Below are 19,571 nucleotides of genomic sequence, written 5' to 3' on the forward strand. Positions count from 1 at the left end.
GCAACAAATTTCATTCCCCACACAGCTCCAGGACCCATCGCCACATAGTTGTTTTCCATCCCAACTATATCCACATGCACAAAAATGCCCATCTTTCCATCGCAAATGGTGAATATATCATATCCAGTGCGCATGATGTCACATGTAAATCCACCGTGCTCTTTAAGTGAATATAATTCAGTAGTTTTCATATCCAGTAGAGAAGCAGCTCTGTGCAGCATAGCTGTGCTGCTTACTTACCCTGAGTGAGCTCGTCTTTTGTTGTGGCATGGGCACTTTGTTGTGGTACCACTCATACTGTGCAGGTGGGTTTCCCTCTGCAGTGCACTCCAGGACTAGAGTGTCCCCCTCAGAGGCTGCCTGGGACTGCGGGCGCTGGATGATATGCAACCCGCTCACTGAACCTGGAAACAGACTGCTGCTGCAGCCTGAGAAAATTCACCAAAACATTACATGACACGCTGAAAGATAAATTAAAACAACGTCAGAGAAGCAGAAGGAAGACGAACCTGCAGAGATGATCAAACGAACTTGAGCCCACTTGGAGAAAACAAATTTCTCTCCATGGCTTATCCTGCAGATATAGTGACCCTGGTGGGTGGGGCTTAAAGGGCAAAGAACCAGTTCTGAGGAATTTCCTGATTCCCCCAAAATCTATAAGACAAAAGAAAAAAAAATCAATATGCATAAGAGTTCATAGCTGAAACTGTATTAAGATATTAAGATGGCAAGCTATCTCATTGCCTCTGCGGGTTTATGCAGGAATCTTTTCCCTTCTTTTTATAGTCCATTAATCACAAAAATTTCAGTGACCTCCTGTTTGCCTTTGAACCACTGGTAGCCGAGTCCGGGGGGACCAGAGGCCCTGCAGGTCAATACCACATTGCTCCCAGGTGCGGCTTCCTGGGACTGCGGCTGCACTGTGATCTGAATCTGCTCTGCCACTACCACACAAACACACAACATGAGCAAATCATCAGATTTATGACACGTGCAAAACGACCAATACTGCTGTGCATATGTGAGTAAATCAGACTCATTGTAAATCAGTGGGCTCGTGCTTGCTGTTTACAATCTGCATACTACCTGCATACGGACACACCCCCATTTCTTTATATAGGGGAAACAGTTTACCTGAAGATGAAGTGGAAAGAGTTGTGATGTTGTAAGAGAGAAGCATACATCGCCGAGGCAAAAAAGAAGGAAAAAATGCGACTGGGGAAACTTAAATAATGGTGTCTGAAGTCTGAGGAGGTAGCCAGAAAAGAGGCAGCTTTCCAAAGAGGTTACACAGGCGTGATTACTCCAATTACTGGCTGAAATAACGAGGGTGCCGAATTACTTTTCCCTTGAGATGCTCACTAAAAGTTAAACTTGATATGAGAAGACTAACAGGGTATAAGAAAAATAAGAAAATGGGTAGAGGGAAAGGAGCATGTGACCTGTCAGCCGCAGATGATAAACTTACTTTATGAAACTGGACTGTAAGTGACGAATCCAGTATAGCCAGAAGTCATGTTTAATTAAAGATAGGATGAGATAAGAGATACTGGAATGTATCTTTTACATTTAAATGTGTTTAAATGTAAAGGTTAAAGCCTATACTTTACCATTAAGCATTCTGTTTTCTTTACAAGTCATTTTATTTTTAAATGTTGATGTATTTTGGGGGATTTTGTGGCTTATGGGGTTCTGGAAAACTGTCTGTAATTATCAGGGTTAGGGTTAGCCTTATTATTCGTAATAGTAGTATTTCAGTATTCATTTACGCACAGATTTGTGTGTATGCCCTGTTAGTAAATGAGGGTCAGTGGGTTTACTGTAGTCAAATGGCCTCCACAGTCACATGATTGAGATGACAGTTACAGTCATTAGAATTAAGGTAGTTCTGAAGGCAAAAGGAAGTACTAGTGAGGTGTACCTAATAAAGCGGCTTGTGAATGTGTGTTTTACAGTTACGTGGTCTAAACAGGACTGTGTCTTCCTCCTGTTTATAAGGAAACAGTAGGCAACAGTAGCAGTAAGAAACAGACTTTGCATATATAACAGCCCAGTGACTTCTCCTTTACCTGCAGTGGTGAGGAACTGCACAGCTTCCTGGTGCTCCATCTTCCTCAGGCAGTGGAGCAGGAAGTCCAGGGAGCAGGAACGCTCAGCCAGTAATGTCAGCATGGTGCGTGCCGGGCTGCCTGCAGCACTCAGCACCTGGAGAGAACAGCTGGTCAGCTCCCGCTCACTGCAGGAGACAGGGCAGTGTGTGATGTTAGCAGATGGTGGCATAGTCAGTCTTGAGGGGGATCCATAACCCCCCATAACCACACACCATACAGTAGAGACACGGCTTAAGTTTTAGAAACTGTGAATAAAGCGTAAAGCTACCACCTTCACGTGATGCCTTCAAGGTCTCACCTGCAGCGGAATTTCGGCTGCTCGGACACCGCGTTAGCTAGCTGCCTCCATCCACAGGTGGAGTTGTCCAACATCTTTGCCAGCTTAATTAGGATTTCGTCGCTGAGAGTACCGATGCTCCTTTTCCACTCCTCCATCTTCGTAATTCTTCACTACTAACAAAGCAGGACATCGAATTTAAACTTTAGGAGCTAAAATCGCCGAGTGACTGCGCAGTCGCGGCTTCTCTAACGCTTCTACCTCGAGGTGTGACTGACAGCGGTGATCTACAACATTGCTTTGATTGTTGAATGAATGCACTACTTATTCGCCTACGGAGCCGAAACGCCACTAACCTACGGGTTGTAAACACAGCCTCGGGTTTTCCCGTTTCTTACTTTATGAAAATCCGCCTATAACTGCACACGCCCGCGGATCATAGCACCGCCGGGAAGCAGGATGAAGACTTAACAACGAAACCCCCCGAAATCGAACTGAGTTGAACTCATACCAAACTATCAAGACGTCCATTAATAGCTGCGCCAAGTGCCGCTTCCGCTATTTTGCGCTACTAAAACCTTAGTTTTTGCGGGGATTTTAAGCCGTTAAATAAACGCTGGACTTACCAGATTTACAACAAACCGGTGTTCAAATCTCAGATACATAGAAAGAGGAACAGAGTTACTTTTACATTAACGAGATAGATGATGCATCGTGATACAATCACTCTCCCAATCTTGCATGATTTGTTCCCCAGATGAGTCGCTTCTCATTTCGGTTCCTCGTTTCTGCAACTCCTGCTGCGCGCAGTCATTTGCATGAAGCGTTTTTTATGGCAACACCACCACTGTAGCTAGTATTTAAAGATCAGCGCAATAACTATTACAAACTGCGACCCAGAGCTTTTCCTGTGACTTGGGGTTGGGCTGAAAAGCACCGACTTACCAACCGTGAAGACAGCTCTACATTGCAACCTAAAGTGGTGCCACATCTGGATACCTAATATCAATTAAAGCAATGGGACAAACTCAACTTTTGAATATAATTTCATTTTTATTTATAGACAGTCTGCACATTCACAAACAGGCAAAGTGATTTGCAAAAAGAAAACAAAACACCATAAACACATGTTCAAATGATTGAATCCAAGTTAAACACAATGAAATCCTTTTTTTCTACTTTTTGCCACAAAGTAACTACTCCAGAGCGTTCTAGTATACAACAGAAATGTTGAAAATTGTTACTACGACTTCATGAAAACTGGTCAAATTTGATTTAATGAAGAGTTTGTCTGAAGTGAGACAATAACTTCATTAGGTTCATATGATGTTCAGTTTTTGCCTTCTTGAAGGACTCCTTTGCAGTTCATGCTGTTATATCACCACCTTTGTTTAACACAAGAGAACATTTGCATCAAACAGAACCAGCGATGTAGAGACAAAAGTCTCTCAGCTGTCAGGTGGGATAGACTGATCCAGAAGTCCGTTTCTGTCATAGTAATTCAGTCCAGGGTGTAAAACACTGCTGTTGCCCTCGGTAAGTCCAGTGAAACCCTACAACTTCTTCCCTTTATGTAGTCTGTTGAAACGCCAAATGTTTTCCTTCCTCAGACGTTTCCAATACTCCCAAGAGTCCGACTCGAGCTCGTTCAGCTTTTTGGCTGCTCCCAGGTTTAACTGGAACAACCTGAGTGAAAGAAAAGAAAAAAAAGAAAGAAGTGAAATATAACAACTACAACAACAACAACTCACAAAGAAGTTCCCCGATTACTTAAGCAGTGAGTCGATATGTCTATGATACAATATCAACTAATATAAAAACCAAAAGCACTCATATTTTGGAAACGGCCAGCATTCATAATCACTGCAGGTAGAAAGGCTGTGGATGCCTTTGAGTTTAAAAATAGATGTAAAAGTTAATTCAATATAAAGAAAATTACCTACAAATGGCACAGATTTCACACAACTGCCAGCTTCTCCTAACAAGTTCTGGCCGATTGCAGACTTTTTGCTGTAAAACGAAACATCCACCAAGCTCAAATTTTTAAAAACACTGCACACATTTTATGTTTTGCCCTTGATCTCGCTAAGCTCTCCTTTTTCCCCCTCTTCTCTTTTCCTTTATTCTCTAGCTGGTCACAGTTAGATGGCTGCCTCTCCTCAAACCTGGCTCTACTGGTTTCGTCCTGTTTAAAGGGAGTTCTTCCTTCCTGCTCTCGCCAAGTGCTGCTCATACGGTATCGTCTGATTGTTGAGGTTTCCTCTGTAATAAAGACCTTGAAAGGCCTTTATCTTTTAGTTTAAAGCAGCTTGAGGTGACTTATGAGTAGAAATGCATTTTATATTATCTATATTAAAAATACAGGCTTCTTTTCTCTAGATTTCTTTAAACAGTCTTCAAGAATAGTTCTCCGGGCTTCTTGAAGGACATTCAAAGCTCTTCTTTGGATCTTGGCTGGCTTTTGTTGCATTCTCTGTCAAGATGATCCCACACTGTTTTAATAATGTTGAGTTATGGGCTCTAGGGAGGACAATCCATGACTGCATTTTTCAATCCAGATATGCTTTTATTGCATTGCATGCAATAAAAGGTCTCATCTGTTAGCTAGCTGCTAACCCATAGTTTACAAATGGCTGTAAACACTCACTGAACCTGGAACCACTTGTCGAGTGTCTTCATATACTTTCATGGACACAGTGCACAGCGTGTTGAAATATGCTATAGATGTTCAGCTGGTCCAGCTAGTTTAGCTAATAGCTCTTTGGGAATCACAATGTTGGTCCAAAAATACTATTTTATGCCTCTCAGCGTATTATCTTTGGCATTTTTTGTAGATTCAGCTAAAGACATGGGAACAAATGCAGCATATAATAGTGAATCCCTTGCCTAAGCTGCTTTTTGTCATGCTTGAATGGTTCATGAGTCTCTGTTAAGTGGCTTAACAAAAAAAAATGGGGGAGGGGGGACAGCCAATGTCCAAAGAAAAACTTAGAAAAAGTTCCCTGGAGAAAAAACGAAATACAATAAAGACATATAGTCATAGTCCCAACTCTGTGCTTCACTATTAAGAATAAATGTACTGTGGTATAACTGCTGAACAGATGTATTCTTATCACAGTCTGTGAGCTGCAAGAGGAACTCATATTTTACTTGATAAAGCAATGCATGTCTTTTATTGAGAGGTACTGGTGTAAGTAGTTCCCCATTCACTGCCATCATTTTCAGAGGATCGCACCGTGGCTCTGATTAGTGGCACGATGTCTCATTCTGTACCTCTCGATCACTGCTGCAGCTGTGTTTCTGCTTTTAATTTAATCACTGATCTTCCACTTTGTGTTTCGATATTTATAAAGATCTGGTGTTCACAGTCATTTCAGGAGCAGGTTTATACATTTGGACTAAATGGAAATCGCACCTGCAGACAGATTTGTTTCAGGAATCACAAGTTTCCTAACTTTTATATCAGTTTTGGAATTTTTTTGAAAACCAGTAAACTTCTGAAAAATGCCTATTAATTAATTTAAGCTAAGGAGGCACAACCAGCTTCTGGAGCCAGATGTGGACTTACTTTTCCCAGAACATCACACCATTTATTTGTTCAGTAAATGGGTGAAACTTCCACTGGATGTGTGTACAATGATGACACAACGAGGGAAAACATTAAATAAAACATTAACATAACGTGCACTCTCACCATTCAGGGTACTCCTCAGGAGGCTTCAGCTTGGGGTCTTCCCCTTGTTTGAAGATGTTGACCCCTACTGCATGAGATGTGAGTCTGACAGTGTCTTTACACACCTCTGGACCTTTCAGTTCCTCTTTCATCATGCCTTTACCCTTTCCCTTGGCCGCTAAAAGATGGAGGAAGAGATTTGTGACTCAAATTAGACTCATGTGGAATGAAAAAAAAATCCACACAACATTTTAAATTTAATGCGATCTAAATGACACATGCATCGACATCTCCCCTTTTTGTTTTTATATAATCGCACATAGTAAAGTAAACAAGCTTGGCACACAGATGTCCTCTTTACTCACCAACTTTCTTAGCATATCCACATGTCTGTCCTCTGTTTAATATGCTCACCCTGCACAGAAACGACGTGTTGTTTCCGGTGAGGCACCGCGCTACCGGTGCTATCCGTAATAAACTGTACCGTAACATTTTTACTTTATTTTAAAAACGAACTCCACCATGCTACAATTTGACATTCAGTTTTGCCTCAACTTCCGCTTTCTGCCTCGTAATTGCCTCGTTAGAAGTAGAGTACAGCACCCCCCGTGGCTGGGAAGAAACACCGCAGGACATTTTCATGCATACTTGGGTCGCTTCCTTTCACCTCCCGATAGGTGGCAGCACTGATCCTGATCCTGATCCGTCTCTGTCAGAGCAGAAAGCAGAAGAAGACGACAAACAGCTTCTCGAACATGTCTGAGTACGCTACAGTCCAGAAAAGTGCCCTGAAATTAAAGGGTGTGGGAGATATTTCTGCTGGGAAAAAGTAAGTCTTAGTAGTATCAGCGCTTAGAAGAAAATGTACGAAAAAGACATCTCTGTCAAGTCGATGAAATACTTCAAATTATGTGGTTGTGTTCGTACCAGGCTATGGTTAGCCCTTTTGCTAGTAGGAAAACAAACCTCTTTGTTCACTGAACGTGTGTGGATATGAGTAATATTACGTAATATTTGAAGAGGCCAACAAATATGAAAATAACATTTAAACGCATGCTTCGTGGCCTCAGAGCTGTTGATAGTAGAATTATGGACTGTAACAGAAGGGGTAGCTAGCTAGCTAGCTTGGCAAAAACAAAACGACCGACTAATATATACTTTCTTTTGCACGACACTGGATACACATCCCTTTTAAATGTTAAAATCTAAAATACACAAAACCAACTGACTAGTTAGTTGTTCAGAAAACAGGAGACACAAGGTTTTGAACGCTAAAGACAGATGTGTATTACGTAATACATGATTACTGCTGTAGTTGTGGGACTTTGCAGGCCTTAAGTGCTTACAGGATCCTTGTGTATTCAAATGAAACCTGTTTTTAGTGGTATTTGACTAACATACTCAAAAACCCCCCAACTTGAATGGTATGTGCAGTACTGTCCAAGTCTTGTGGCACCTCTCATTTCTTTGTGTTTTTATTTTTATTTTTTGCTGTAATTGTTTTTTTTTAGTTGTGTTGATAAAATAGTTGGCCAGGCGGTATGAATGCATTTCAAAGGTTTTTATCTCACCTTAAAAATAAGGCAAATAGAAAAGAAGAAGTTGGAGGCCTAAAAGAAAATTCATCTACAGTGGATGAATAGTATTTGAAAGTGTTGTCCTTAAGAACATCCCAAAAAGACCTGATACAGAACCTGAGAGATGGCCCTTCAGTGGATCCATCTACTATTTGCTGAAGCTTCATCAGAATTGTACTCGGTGAAAGGGTGGCTGTCAAGTAACCATTCTCGAAGAAGGGAAATGAGGGGGGAAAGGCTGAAGTATATCAAATTACTCAAGAAGTGGAACAAAATCAGTGGCACCAGGTCTTATGGAGTGAAGTGTGAAATTTTTGGTCCAAATTGTTGTTAACATGTGAAAGAATTCAGGAGAGAAGTTAAAAATGGTTTCATTTTTGATCCCAAACACACAGTTAAACATTATTAGTCACCATTGGTGTACTCGATTAAAAACATTGCTGCAGCTATTTCCAATTTTTCTGGCAAAACATTTTTTGAAAAAGAGGAGTGGCTCAAGACCTTTGCACAGTACTGTCCTGCATGTACATTTTCTTGCACAAAATTGGTAATAAATTATGAGGAATAATAATGGTGTTTCTCTTATTTTTAGGAAGAAAAAGAAGAACAAGGAGAGCAAGCATCGCATGGAGCAGGTCGTTACCAGCCAAAGCGATGAGGAGGTGAAAACCAAGAAAGTATATCTTGACAAAAGGACACCGGCACAGATTGCTTTTGACAAGATGCAAGAGAAACGGGTGAGTTCTTTTTCTCCAGCGTTCAAGGGATTGAATTGTGAGGGGAAACAAAGCTAACATAAGTATTAATAGATTGTAGAAGTTTCTGTTTAGAAGTGAATTATTTGTAAGGTTGGGTTCAAATTTGGCACTTTTCAGGACTGAAAAACAAACTTGAGCTGCTTGAAAACTGCAGCCAAATCTAGTATTCTCTGAAGTAAATTATCTAAACTTAGAATCTCTTTTGTTGTTTAGGGCAATATTTCCTAAAGCCATCTTTATTGTCAGTATCATGAATTATAGCAGGGTTTCAATAACAAATCTGCACCAGGTCTGCCAGTGGAAAAACATCAATTGCTAATGATGTTTCACTAAGGTATTGATAATATTACCTCTAAGAGAGAGCCAACAATCTTAGCACTGTACAATAATTCCAAACTAGTGTAGTTTTGAAATACACATTTGCCTAATAAGCAAATTCCCAGTTCATTTCTGAAAAGAGACCCAAATCCCTTTGGGAATGGCATCCAGTGTGAAAATCTGCCAAATCAACTTTGGTGCTACCTGCTGCGGTGACCACTTGTGAACAAAGAAGCATCCAAACCTTGACTTGTTATGTAATCTGAAATAAATTCTTACTGTGTGTGTGTGTGTGTGTCAGTCAATCTTACTCCCACTAAATCCAGTAGTCTGTGTTAAGTGTTTTGGGGGTTTTTTTCTCCCCTCTGGCAGAGATTTAAAGATTGTGAATGTGTAAAACGAAAGTTCTAATGTAAATTGTTTGGCATTACATTTCTCTCCATTTCTTTTTAACAGCAAATGGAGCGGATTTTGAACAAGGCATCAAAGACCCACAAACACAGAGTCGAGGTAAGAGCTTCCTTAACTCGGCCTTTCAGAGACATAGATTTAAGACAACATTTACATAAAACTTAATATCAAAATTGCATATTTCTTAATAGAAACAGTTTGTGACATTATGTTCTTGTTTATCAGGATTTTAACCGTCACCTGGACAACCTGACAGAGCATTATGACATCCCCAAAGTCAGCTGGACCAAATAAAACCGGCGCAAATGTTCACTCATATTTAATCACTTGTACAAAATGTTTCTGCACCACGTTTTTTGAAATGTATATTTGTTGTTTACAATTAAAATTCATTTGATTTCACCTTCATACTGTTGTAATCCCTGGTGTTTATACAGCAGATGTTTAACCAATCATGCTAATGTGCGTGCATGTAAGCAAGGAAAAAAATTGAAATAAGACTGAATTTATTTTAATAAATGCATTTCATTTAACGGACACATGGCATAAATGGCACACATCGTGTAAACCAAAACACACGAGGTACAATGTTATGTAGTGTTTTGAAGCAACCACAATGGCACTCCGAGCTGCGATGGTGTCGACTACAAGCTGAGGAGGAGTTAAAAGTATTCTGACTGGAAGAAGAAAGAAAAAAAAAAAGACTTTACATGTTTACATGTACAAAATTAAGTCATATTGATGACGAAGCTTTACTGCTGCTACTTAAAACATTCCCTGTTAAGACACAAAGATAAAAGGTGTGTAGAGCTGCATCAGCTGTTTCATCCATACCAAAGGACCATGACACAGTGCACTTTGAACTCTACCAGTATGCCAGATATTACGCAAGTTGCGTCATACAACAGTATGCCAGATTTTTTGTTGAGAGATGAAAAGTTCAGGATCCAAAAAAAATGCTTACTCAGTTCCACATCTGATTTAAATACTCTTTTCTTTTGTGTAAAAGAGTTTTGTTTTTTTTTCCTTTTCCTTGGGTTGTCAGTTTACTTTGGTCCCAGCATGTCACTTGGCTTCACCCACTGGTCGAACTGCTCTTCGGTCAGATAGCCCAGCTCCACGGCCACAGCCTTCAGGGTCGAGCCTTTCTTGTGAGCCGTTTTAGCGATGGTGGCCGCCTTGTCGTACCCGATGTGTGGGTTAAGCGCTGTGACCAGCATGAGGGACTCATTCATGAGCTTGTTGATCCTCTCCGTGTTGGCCTGGATGCCCACCACGCAGTTGTTGGTGAAGGAGACGGAGGCGTCGCCGAGCAGCTGTGCGGAGTTCAGCACATTCTTCACCATCATCGGCTTGAAGACGTTGAGTTCAAAGTGTCCGTTGCTGCCTCCGACGGTGACGGCCACGTGGTTCCCCATCACCTGGGCTGCCACCATGGTCATGGCCTCACACTGGGTTGGGTTCACCTTGCCCGGCATGATGCTGCTTCCTGGTTCATTCTCTGGTAGGATGAGCTCTCCAAGGCCTGAGCGAGGTCCTGACCCCAAGAAGCGGACGTCATTGGCGATCTTCATCATGCTGACGGCCACAGTGTTGAGAGCCCCGCTCAGCTCTACCAGGGCGTCGTGAGCTGCCAGGGCTTCAAATTTGTTGGGAGCGGTTACAAACGGCAGGCCTGTGAGAGAAGCAACGGTGGAGGCTACCTTCTCAGCAAACCCAATGCGGGTGTTAAGTCCCGTTCCTACAGCCGTGCCTCCAGCTGCCAGCTCATACACCCTGGGCATGGCTGCCTTCACCCTCTCAATGCTGTATTTCACCTGCTGGACGTAACCGCTGAACTCCTGGCCCAGCGAGAGCGGCACAGCGTCCTGAGTGTGTGTGCGCCCAATTTTGATGATGTCTTTGAACTCTTCAGCCTTTGAAGCAAGTGCGTCGTGCAGAGTCTGCAGGCCGGGCAGCAGGACCTGGTGGACCTCAGTGGCTACTGCAATGTGCATGGCTGTGGGGAAGGTGTCATTGGAGCTCTGACTCTTGTTGACATGGTCATTGGGGTGAACTGGATCCTTGGAGCCCAGTTTCCCTCCCAGGATCTCAATAGCCCTGTTGCTGATCACCTCATTGACATTCATGTTAGTCTGAGTTCCAGAGCCAGTCTGCCATACCACCAGAGGGAAATGATCATCGAGCTTACCGGCTGAAACCTCATCTGCAGCCTGGACGATTGCCTCAGCTATTTTTGGATCCAGGCCGTACTCCTTGTTCACCTGAGCAGCTGCTTTCTTCAGGACACCAAAGGCCTTGATCACTTGGATGGGCATTCTCTCACTTGGTCCCCCTATCTTGAAGTTCATGGTCGATCTGACAGTTTGGGCCCCGTAGTATTTGTCGGCCGGAACCTTGAGCTCCCCAAACGTGTCCCGTTCAATCCTGTAGTCCGAGCTGGCCATTCTGGACGTGCAGATGTGGAGTTTAGAGGTAGCGCTGAGCCTCTGCAGAGTCAGGAAGTTGCAGTTAAACTGCTGAACGCGTCCTAAAGACCGAAACATGGCTTCTCACTAGAGGTGATTTCGGGGGGAGGTCAACGTTGCTTTCCACATTGTAATATGTCATTGGGTGATCAGGAAACTGATCGGCGGTCAGCCAATCGCGAGGCAAGAAAGGCGGGATTTCCGCTGTGGCTGTCGTATCACGAGAAAACGAAGAGACAGCTTCATCCGGATTAATGAAGCTTTCCAAACATCCCACAACTCTATTTCCGGTGCGACAGGGAAGTCTGTTTGACTTAAAAGAATAAAAGTCGAGAATTTAAATAATTCAGTCATTTAAAATTGAGCGTTTAATCAAACCTGAAGACGACTTTTAAATACATTTTGTTGTGAAATAAGTGATATTGGGTATGTGTGAAGCTTGTTGGGATTGATGTGCTTATATTTTTACTTTTAAGAATGTCTGTCTTACTTCGCGTTTCTGTGTTTTACTATTTGAAAAGCATAAATTATAAAGACTCTTTATTGTCATTATACAAGCATAACGAAAATGCAGCCACACCACCCTTACATGGTGCACAAAATTTCAGTAACAGCCAAATATACTGACGTGTATACGCATACACATATCCACAGGTTTAAATAGTGATGCAGTGTTTAGTACTATAATCTCACAGCAGAAAGTTCCCAAGTTCAAATCATTTCACACATCCGGGGCTTTCCTGTGTTGAGTTTGCATGTTCTATCCTGGTACACTGGCTTTGCTCGACAGTCCAAAGAGGTGCGTCTAAACTGAACACTGAATGTGTGCGTAAATAGTTTTCTGTGTCTATCTGTCCATGATGTACCATGCCTTACTTCCTATGACAGCTGGGAGATTGGATAAGCAGAAGAAAATGGAGCGATACATACTTCCCCACATATGTATGTAAATGCATGTATGTATTCAAGGATATTGCACGTTTACAGACCATGAAATATGCAAATAACATAGTCATAAGTATATGTCTATAGTATGTAAACATGTGGAACTGAACTGTATAATTTTGCATATATGTATTTAGTTTGTATAAATTTAAGCTACACTCTTAAAAACAATATTTTCGTGATTTTTTTGTTGGTGGAAAACTAAAATTTGTTTAATCGCGGCCAAAAAATGTTTATATGAAGGAAAATATAATTTACTCTTTAATTGAGTCGTTTTTTAAAGTCTTTCTTTTGAAGGCTAACTTGGCACCCTGGAGCGGAAACAGTTAGTACGTAGCGTCTGGCTTCACGCAGCTTCTCGCGGTAACGTTAGTATACTGTTAGCTTGGTAGCTAACACCACCGTTTCCAGGTTTCGTGTCGACCTGAAAACATCAAACCGAGAGAGACACAGAAAGACTGCGTATCTTAAACCTTTTTAAACCCAGGCTGTGCAGAAGAGAAGAACAATGCCACACAACTTCCAGCCCGGAGACCTCGTCTTTGCTAAGATGAAGGGATACCCCCATTGGCCAGCCAGGGTAAGCAAGCAACGTTAACAGCAGCAGCAGTCTGAGAGGCGGAGGAGGGGGTGGGCTGCTCTGCACGGGACGCTGTAGAAGGTTCTCTGTAGATGTTCTCCACTACGTTTATGGATACAGACAAACAGAAAGCGTAGGCTTACTTCTGCAGGGATGACAGGCTGCAGGTGTGCACAGGCCCACTGTCAGCGTATGAGCGGCAAAATTTGCATGAGATGCTCGTGGCCTAACCTACACGGAGACGTTCACCACCCCAGCTAACGTTGTTTTTATGGAGATGACGTTTAAAAAAAATTGTGGATTTTTTTCCCCCTCCCCTTTTTAAAAACTTGCTGATATTGTAGAGCATATTTCCCTGCGCATTAAAATGGATAAAACGACTATCAGGTTGCGTTTGTTGTTGTTTTAACTGCTAATTGCACAAATGGCCAAGGGGCTGACCGTTGAAGTGGCACATTTACGGGGATTCTGATGAGCAGAAACAACTTTTCGAGCCACAGTTGTGTGTTCAGTCCTGTGTCTGCAGTGAATGTGTGACATGTCATCTGTTTGCTTTCTTCATTGAAAATCATGCTTTTAAAAATTCTGATTATTCTTTTTTTTAAACAGATTGAAGATGTGGCTGATGGAGCAGTGAAACCACCTCCTAATAAAATCCCCATTTTCTTCTTTGGGACACATGAAACGTAAGTACACAGAGACTAGAGTTAAGTGTATTTGCAGAACTGTTTAATCTTGGGTGGATGCAGGTGTTGTAAACTTGCACATTGGCTGAAATTCATCAGCCATCTTTACTTTTTCTGGTTAAATTTGGTAGTTCCAGTTTTGAATTTAGGCTCTGGCTCACCTGTTTTTAAAAAAAAAAATCCCCTTTGGTAGAGTGACGTTGGCACATATAACTACTTTGATGTGAAACTACTGTTAATTTGAGTCAGTCTTAGTGCGCAGTATGTTTCCACAAGATGTGTTGACATATTTGAACTGGTGAGACACACCATCTGTTTGACAAGATGGCACCTGCAGTATTTTAATCTGTCACTAGGTGGCACAGTGATCTGGAGTCGAACACCAGCCTTCCTAAACACAAGTATAAACATCCTGTTCATTACTGAAAGCCTGGGACATCAGATTGTTTCCCGTCAGTTTGCTTCACGTTTTCTTTATTTTCTCTGTTTTCAAAGAGCATTCCTCGCACCAAAGGACCTTTTTGCCTATGAAAAGTACAGAGAACGATATGGGAAACCCAACAAAAGGAAGGGATTCAATGAAGGCTTATGGGAGATCCAGAACAATCCACATGCCTCCTACAGCGCCCCGCCTGTAGTAAGTCTCCGTCATCTTCCCAAAATCCTGAAGCAGGCATAATTCAGCATGAAATGTAAAAGATACTGGAAGCGTATTTGTTTTTTCATAACCCTCATTTGGGTGATTTTTGTGAGCATAGATTTAGAATCTGCAGGATGTACTTGGTAGCGACTGGTTTGATTCAAATGAATCTACTTTTCCTTCTCATGAAAAATTCCTTGTTCAGACTTGGAGAGACTGTGGCCTGTGTGACCTTCACCAAAGCAGCTACTGTTCTTCACCAGTATCTTTGCTGCTTCTCCCCTTTTTGTCACCCTGTTGAGATATTTTTCATTATTGTATTTTATTGTGTTTTGTCTGCAGCCAGCTAGCTCATCTGACAGCGAGGCTGAAAATGCAGGAGGAGGAAGCGACGAGGAGGAAGATGAGGAGGACGCCCCGGTTCCTCGGAAAGCACACACAGGAAGTGAGGTTGATTCAGATTCTGGGAGTGAAGACAGAGGAAGGGGGGGCGGAGGAGGAAGGGGGGGCGGAGGAGGAGGAGGGGGCGGAGGAGGAGGAGGAATGAAGCGAAAGCCACAGGCTCCTAAGGTAATTATACGAGGATTATATTGTTAGTGGATGTGTGTCATTACAACTTGTCCAGTGATTTGATTTAAGATTCACTCCTGTTGTTTTTGATGTTGAGCTTGATTAAAATAAATGGTTTCCTTGGTCACAGTTTGGGCCACAAAGGAGGTTTTTCTGGCACCACACGTGACCAACTACCATCAGCAGCAGCCAAGTTACTGTAACAATTTGTCATTCATGAATAGTTACCGAGAATTTGAAGAGGTGAAAGAAGAGCACACATTTTCTGGTGGCTTTTTTTTTTTTTATAGCCGATGTTGTCGCAGCAGTGACGAAAGCTTAATGAGCCAGAAATTAAGGGATTTGTCTGCATGACTTGAATATTTGAGCAGTGAGATTATTTTTATATCTCAAGTGACCTATAACTGTTCAAATTTTCTGTTTTCTCACAAGTACTTTTTTTTTGTTTTGTTTTGTTTTGTTTTGTTTTGTTTCAGCGGCCTCCTCCTCCAAAAAAGGCACGAGGCTCATCGAGCGACCGAGATGAAGAAGAGAGTGGATCTCCTTCTGAATCAGAACCCACACCTTCGGAGTCTGACTCTGGGAAAAACAGTGATCAGGTAATAACATGTGCATAGGCGCGTGATTGTGGAGGAGTCTGATGCTCAAAGCCACTTTTGGTTGCCTCTCATTCGCAAATGGGTTGCTATATATATCTTTCTGTGTGGAGTTTGCATGTTCTCCCCGTGTTTGCGTGGGTTCCCTCCGGGTACTCCGGCTTCCTCCCACCATCCAAAGACATGCAGCTTGTGGGGGTAGGTTAATTGGATAATCCAAATTGCCACTAGGTATGAATGTGCGAGTGAATGTGAGTGCGGATGGTTGTCTGTCCCTGTGTGTTGGCCCTGCGACGGACTGGCGACCTGTCCAGGGTGTACCCCGCCTCTCGCCCTATGACAGCTGGGATAGGCTCCAGCGCCCCCCGCGACCCTTGAAAGGATAAGCGGAAGCGAATGGATGGATGAAATTAATTTCTTTGGTCATGGTGGCATAAAAACTGCACATACAGAACGACCAGTCAGAGTTTGGTGGGTTTTGCCTCAAAGTAAGGTTTTAAAGCTTTTTTTTTAGGTGCAAGGTGCAGTAAATTACAGCTTTATATCAATTAATTTCCCAATTTTCTTCCCATTTTCCAATATGGCTTTTGATTGGCCTTTTCAGGGCAGGGAGGAGACAAACCGCTGTTGTGTATTTCTTTCGTGTCTCTCTTATAACGTCTCAGCTGCAAATCATTTGATGTTTGTTTTTCTTCAACAGGATTTTACTCCAGAGAAGAAATCTGGTGGACGAGGTGTGAAGAAAGCAGGAGGCAGAGGGAAGAAAAAGGTGAACCAGAAGGCCCCGTCACAGAAAGAATTACCTGCCACAAAACTCGATGTCTTCTCTTTGCGTTTCCAGCTTTCGTTACTTTTTCTCTGTGACCTTGCAGAAGGCTTCGTCCGACTCTGATTCAGACTCTGGATCGGCATCGGAGAAGAAAGTAGCAGACAGCGACTCGGAGGACGAGAAGCCTCGACCGGCTCTGTCTGGTTCAGAATCCCAGTCTGGCTCAAAGTCTGAATCGGAATCAGATCCTCCCCCGCGGAAGGGCCCACAGGCTCGCAAGAAAGGTGCGAGTTTAGTTTTGCTCTTTTATTTACTACAGTTTCATCCACAATCGTAGCGATGCAGATAGATGTTTAGAAGGATGTTTAGAAGCAATTCTTTGCTCGTGAGTTAGTGCAGAGTTTTTCAAAGTCTGTGCTCGTGTCTTTCTGATTCACAGAGAAGCCGGCGCCAAAGCCTCGAGCACGGAAACCCAAACCTGCGCCGGCAAAGCGAGCGCCTTCATCGTCCTCCGACAGCGAAAGGTCAGGCTGCTCCCAGGATTCCTTCTTAACGATTTATGCACCACAGGTTAATACAGTAAGAGAAATTCTACTCCATACATTAGCTTGGCATAATTAAGGTTGCCTTGCCCTCCCACCTCTCGCAGTGATAGTGAACCCGACCGCATCAGTGAATGGAAGAAACGAGATGAAGAACGCAGAAGAGAGCTGGAGGAGCGGCGAAAAAAGGAGGAAGCCGAAGAGCTCCGCCGGCTACGTGAGCGAGAGAAAGAGGAGGAGGAGAAGAAGAAAAAAGACAAAGATAAGGCTAAAAAAGAGAGTGACAGTGACAGCAGCAGTAGCTCAGATGAAGGTATAGACGATCACCCGTTGAAGAAGTCCAAGAAACCGCCCCCACCACCTATCCCTGCGCCCTCAGACTCTGATTCTCCGCCACCTGCTGAGGTACGTCTGTTAACATAGAGTAATGTTTTTGCTTTTGTTAAAGAAATGGGATTATACGTGATACTTTCCCATCAAAAGGTAAAGAAGCCACCCAAGAAGCTAGACAACCAGAAGAAAGCAAAAATAAAGAAAGAAAAGGAGAGGAAAGAACGAAAAGAGAGAGAGCTGAAAGAGAAGAAAGCCAGACGATCAGAGGAGAGGTCCAGAGCGAGGTGAGTGCTCAATGGGGAACAGACTACTGCATGCACAGCTCATCAGGAGAAGGTGATCAAACATTAATGTACACGGATCACAGAGTTTCCTCTCTGTCTTAGGTCCAAGTCTGAAAAGCTGAAACGCAAACCAGAGAAGCTGCCGGAGAAGAAGGTGGAGAAGAAAAAGGGTCAGTGACTCTCGCTGTTGGCTGAAAACATGCAGTGTCATTTATATAAGAGAGAGAGACAAGTTCAGTTTTGTTTTCATTATCAAGAATGGATGAAGATATAATTTAGTACTTTGTGTGTTTATTTGCAGAGCCGTCACCTGGAGAAAGGCTACAGAAGCTTCATACAGATATAAAGTTTGCACTTAAAGTGGACAACCCAGTACGTAACGCTTAAGACGATGATTAATATGGTCACATAAATGTTTTGGGTTTCTTTTTATTCTGGCGTGAAAATTCGGTTTGTGTGGTTTTCAGGACATAGAGCGATGTCTACAAGCACTGGAAGAGCTCGAGGCCGTTCCTGTCACCAGCCAGACCCTACATAAGAACGCTGAAGTTATTGCCACACTAAAGAAGGTGAATTTGTTTGGTATTGCTCCACTGTTCTTTCTTGGTCCACAGCTCCTTTTGGTGTTTAAGCTGGAAAAAATGTGCTAAAATTTACTCAAGTAGTCAAAACGCAACACAAGGTTGGTTGAGCAGTAACTGTTTTGCCCTTGTGTTTTTATTCTTAAACACTTGTAGAGTAACTTTGCATAAGTCACCGTTCACAATAGTACTTATTTATTTGACACTGGGCTTTGATGCAGTCTGTCCAAAACAGGGCATTTTGGTTCCTCTGCCTTTAAGCCAGTTTTTAAATATTTGATTGGCTAACTTTAAGCAGTGTGAAGCTTTGGCTTGTAGGGATTACTTACACACACGCTGACATCAATTGTTTAAAGTTTGATCAATTGTTCATGTGTATCCATCTCTGTAAAAGTATGTACATGACAGGGAAATAATAAAAGGAAAGGCAGGAGTCTTTTTTGGGAGACTCATTGGCAACTTTGTTAGTTACAACTTGCTATGACAGTGGTGGATACTCTTCTGCTTTCTAAACCGCCTTACTTCTACATGGCATAGATACAACAAGGCAGGAACTCCAGCAACACTTAAAGGTAAAGAGGAACAACTTTATTAACTGACCAGCGTGTTTCGGCTTGTGGCTTTCATCAGGGTCATAATAACATAGAAACAAATTTGTGTTTAAATAAAGTACAGGAAACAGAAAAAAGGGAAAAATGTTTTCAAATGAACCAATCACACCTTCACGGGTAAACCAGCTGACGTATAACAGGTTGGTATTGGTTAATAGGTTAATTGGTTAAGTCACAGCTCAAGTGGAAATTGGTGAAGTTGTTGCTATGGATATGACAAGGTCGGGTTCATTTCACTGCAGGGCAACCTGCACGTGGCGAATAAAATTTGAACTTGAACTTGAACTTGAAGGTGCAGCACACGATGGCATCACACAGTTGCTGCACATCTGTAATGCAAATCCTCAGCAGATGTGCTCAAATGGATTGAAATGTGGTGACTTTTGATGACTGGGAACTCAGAAGATGGGTACAGCATGTTCAGCAGCCATATTGTGTGTTTTCTCTGTAAACCATAGAGATAGATGTGTAGGATCAGCAGTTTCTGAAACACTTAGGCAAATTCATTCAGTACCCAAAGTTACTATAGTTAACTAAAACTGTACTAAATATGGAGAAACTGTATATGGTGGAAAAACATTGTAGTTAAAAATAAAAACTGGATTTTTGGAAAGATTAAAACTGAAATTATTGAGAATTTGGAAAACAGAGAAAATATCCTTACGTTTAGTTTTTGTTAGACCATTAAAGCTTCATCAGGGTTTAATGGTCATGTTTATTGAGACTTTGGACATCTACGAGACTGAGAGTCAACTGCTTTCAAAAAGTTCACTATTTTTGTTGGAATACTTGTACTGATTTTCCTAAATAGATGTCCTCCATACAGTAACAATTAAAAAAA

At 42.2% G+C, this 19,571-nt stretch overlaps 5 protein-coding genes across 9 annotated transcripts in view; 2 read left to right on the forward strand and 3 right to left on the reverse strand.

Moving 5' to 3' along the window:
• The window catches only part of malt2 (MALT paracaspase 2), an 8,896-nt gene extending 5,645 nt beyond the window's left edge, over positions 1-3,251 (reverse strand). The window contains exons 1-6 of one of the 5 annotated variants that reach the window (XM_005734072.2): positions 3,080-3,251; positions 2,410-2,564; positions 2,070-2,236; positions 814-944; positions 510-654; positions 241-428 (exon numbers count right to left, since the gene is read on the reverse strand). In XM_005734072.2, the coding sequence (XP_005734129.1) occupies positions 241-428; positions 510-654; positions 814-944; positions 2,070-2,236; positions 2,410-2,546 (768 nt within the window). In that variant the 5' untranslated portion in view covers positions 2,547-2,564; positions 3,080-3,251. The other 4 variants (XM_005734070.1, XM_005734071.1, XM_013911083.1 and 1 more) reach the window with 4 other exon arrangements.
• Positions 3,252-3,421: 170 nt separating this feature from the next.
• Positions 3,422-6,677, reverse strand: mrpl54 (mitochondrial ribosomal protein L54). The gene is made up of 3 exons (XM_005734073.2): positions 6,427-6,677; positions 6,083-6,239; positions 3,422-4,074 (listed from the first exon to the last, which is right to left on the reverse strand). The coding sequence occupies exons 1-3, from the start codon at positions 6,551-6,553 to the stop codon at positions 3,942-3,944; spliced, it is 417 nt and encodes a 138-aa protein (XP_005734130.1). The 5' UTR covers positions 6,554-6,677; the 3' UTR covers positions 3,422-3,941.
• Positions 6,678-6,765: 88 nt separating this feature from the next.
• Positions 6,766-9,527, forward strand: fam32a (family with sequence similarity 32 member A). The gene is made up of 4 exons (XM_005734074.1): positions 6,766-6,890; positions 8,231-8,375; positions 9,171-9,224; positions 9,351-9,527. The coding sequence occupies exons 1-4, from the start codon at positions 6,817-6,819 to the stop codon at positions 9,417-9,419; spliced, it is 342 nt and encodes a 113-aa protein (XP_005734131.1). The 5' UTR covers positions 6,766-6,816; the 3' UTR covers positions 9,420-9,527.
• An 87-nt stretch (positions 9,528-9,614) lies between these two features.
• fh (fumarate hydratase) lies at positions 9,615-11,736 on the reverse strand. Its single transcript, XM_005734075.1, has one exon. It carries the CDS (start codon positions 11,669-11,671, stop codon positions 10,172-10,174), a length of 1,500 nt encoding a protein of 499 aa, XP_005734132.1. The 5' UTR covers positions 11,672-11,736; the 3' UTR covers positions 9,615-10,171.
• A 1,124-nt stretch (positions 11,737-12,860) lies between these two features.
• The window catches only part of hdgfl2 (HDGF like 2), a 9,769-nt gene continuing 3,058 nt past the window's right edge, over positions 12,861-19,571 (forward strand). Inside the window, exons 1-13 of the mRNA XM_013911101.1 lie at positions 12,861-13,118; positions 13,728-13,804; positions 14,300-14,441; positions 14,787-15,014; positions 15,491-15,613; positions 16,311-16,379; positions 16,483-16,663; positions 16,819-16,903; positions 17,029-17,326; positions 17,405-17,538; positions 17,641-17,708; positions 17,840-17,910; positions 18,006-18,107. Of these exons, the coding sequence (XP_013766555.1) occupies positions 13,047-13,118; positions 13,728-13,804; positions 14,300-14,441; positions 14,787-15,014; positions 15,491-15,613; positions 16,311-16,379; positions 16,483-16,663; positions 16,819-16,903; positions 17,029-17,326; positions 17,405-17,538; positions 17,641-17,708; positions 17,840-17,910; positions 18,006-18,107 (1,650 nt within the window). The 5' untranslated portion in view covers positions 12,861-13,046. The remainder of the gene's footprint in view (positions 13,119-13,727; positions 13,805-14,299; positions 14,442-14,786; positions 15,015-15,490; positions 15,614-16,310; positions 16,380-16,482; positions 16,664-16,818; positions 16,904-17,028; positions 17,327-17,404; positions 17,539-17,640; positions 17,709-17,839; positions 17,911-18,005; positions 18,108-19,571) is intronic.

Source organism: Pundamilia nyererei, unplaced genomic scaffold (genome assembly GCF_000239375.1).
Source record: "Pundamilia nyererei isolate P.nyererei 1_Seehausen unplaced genomic scaffold, PunNye1.0 scaffold00056, whole genome shotgun sequence".
Classification (NCBI taxonomy): Eukaryota; Metazoa; Chordata; class Actinopteri; order Cichliformes; family Cichlidae; genus Pundamilia; species Pundamilia nyererei.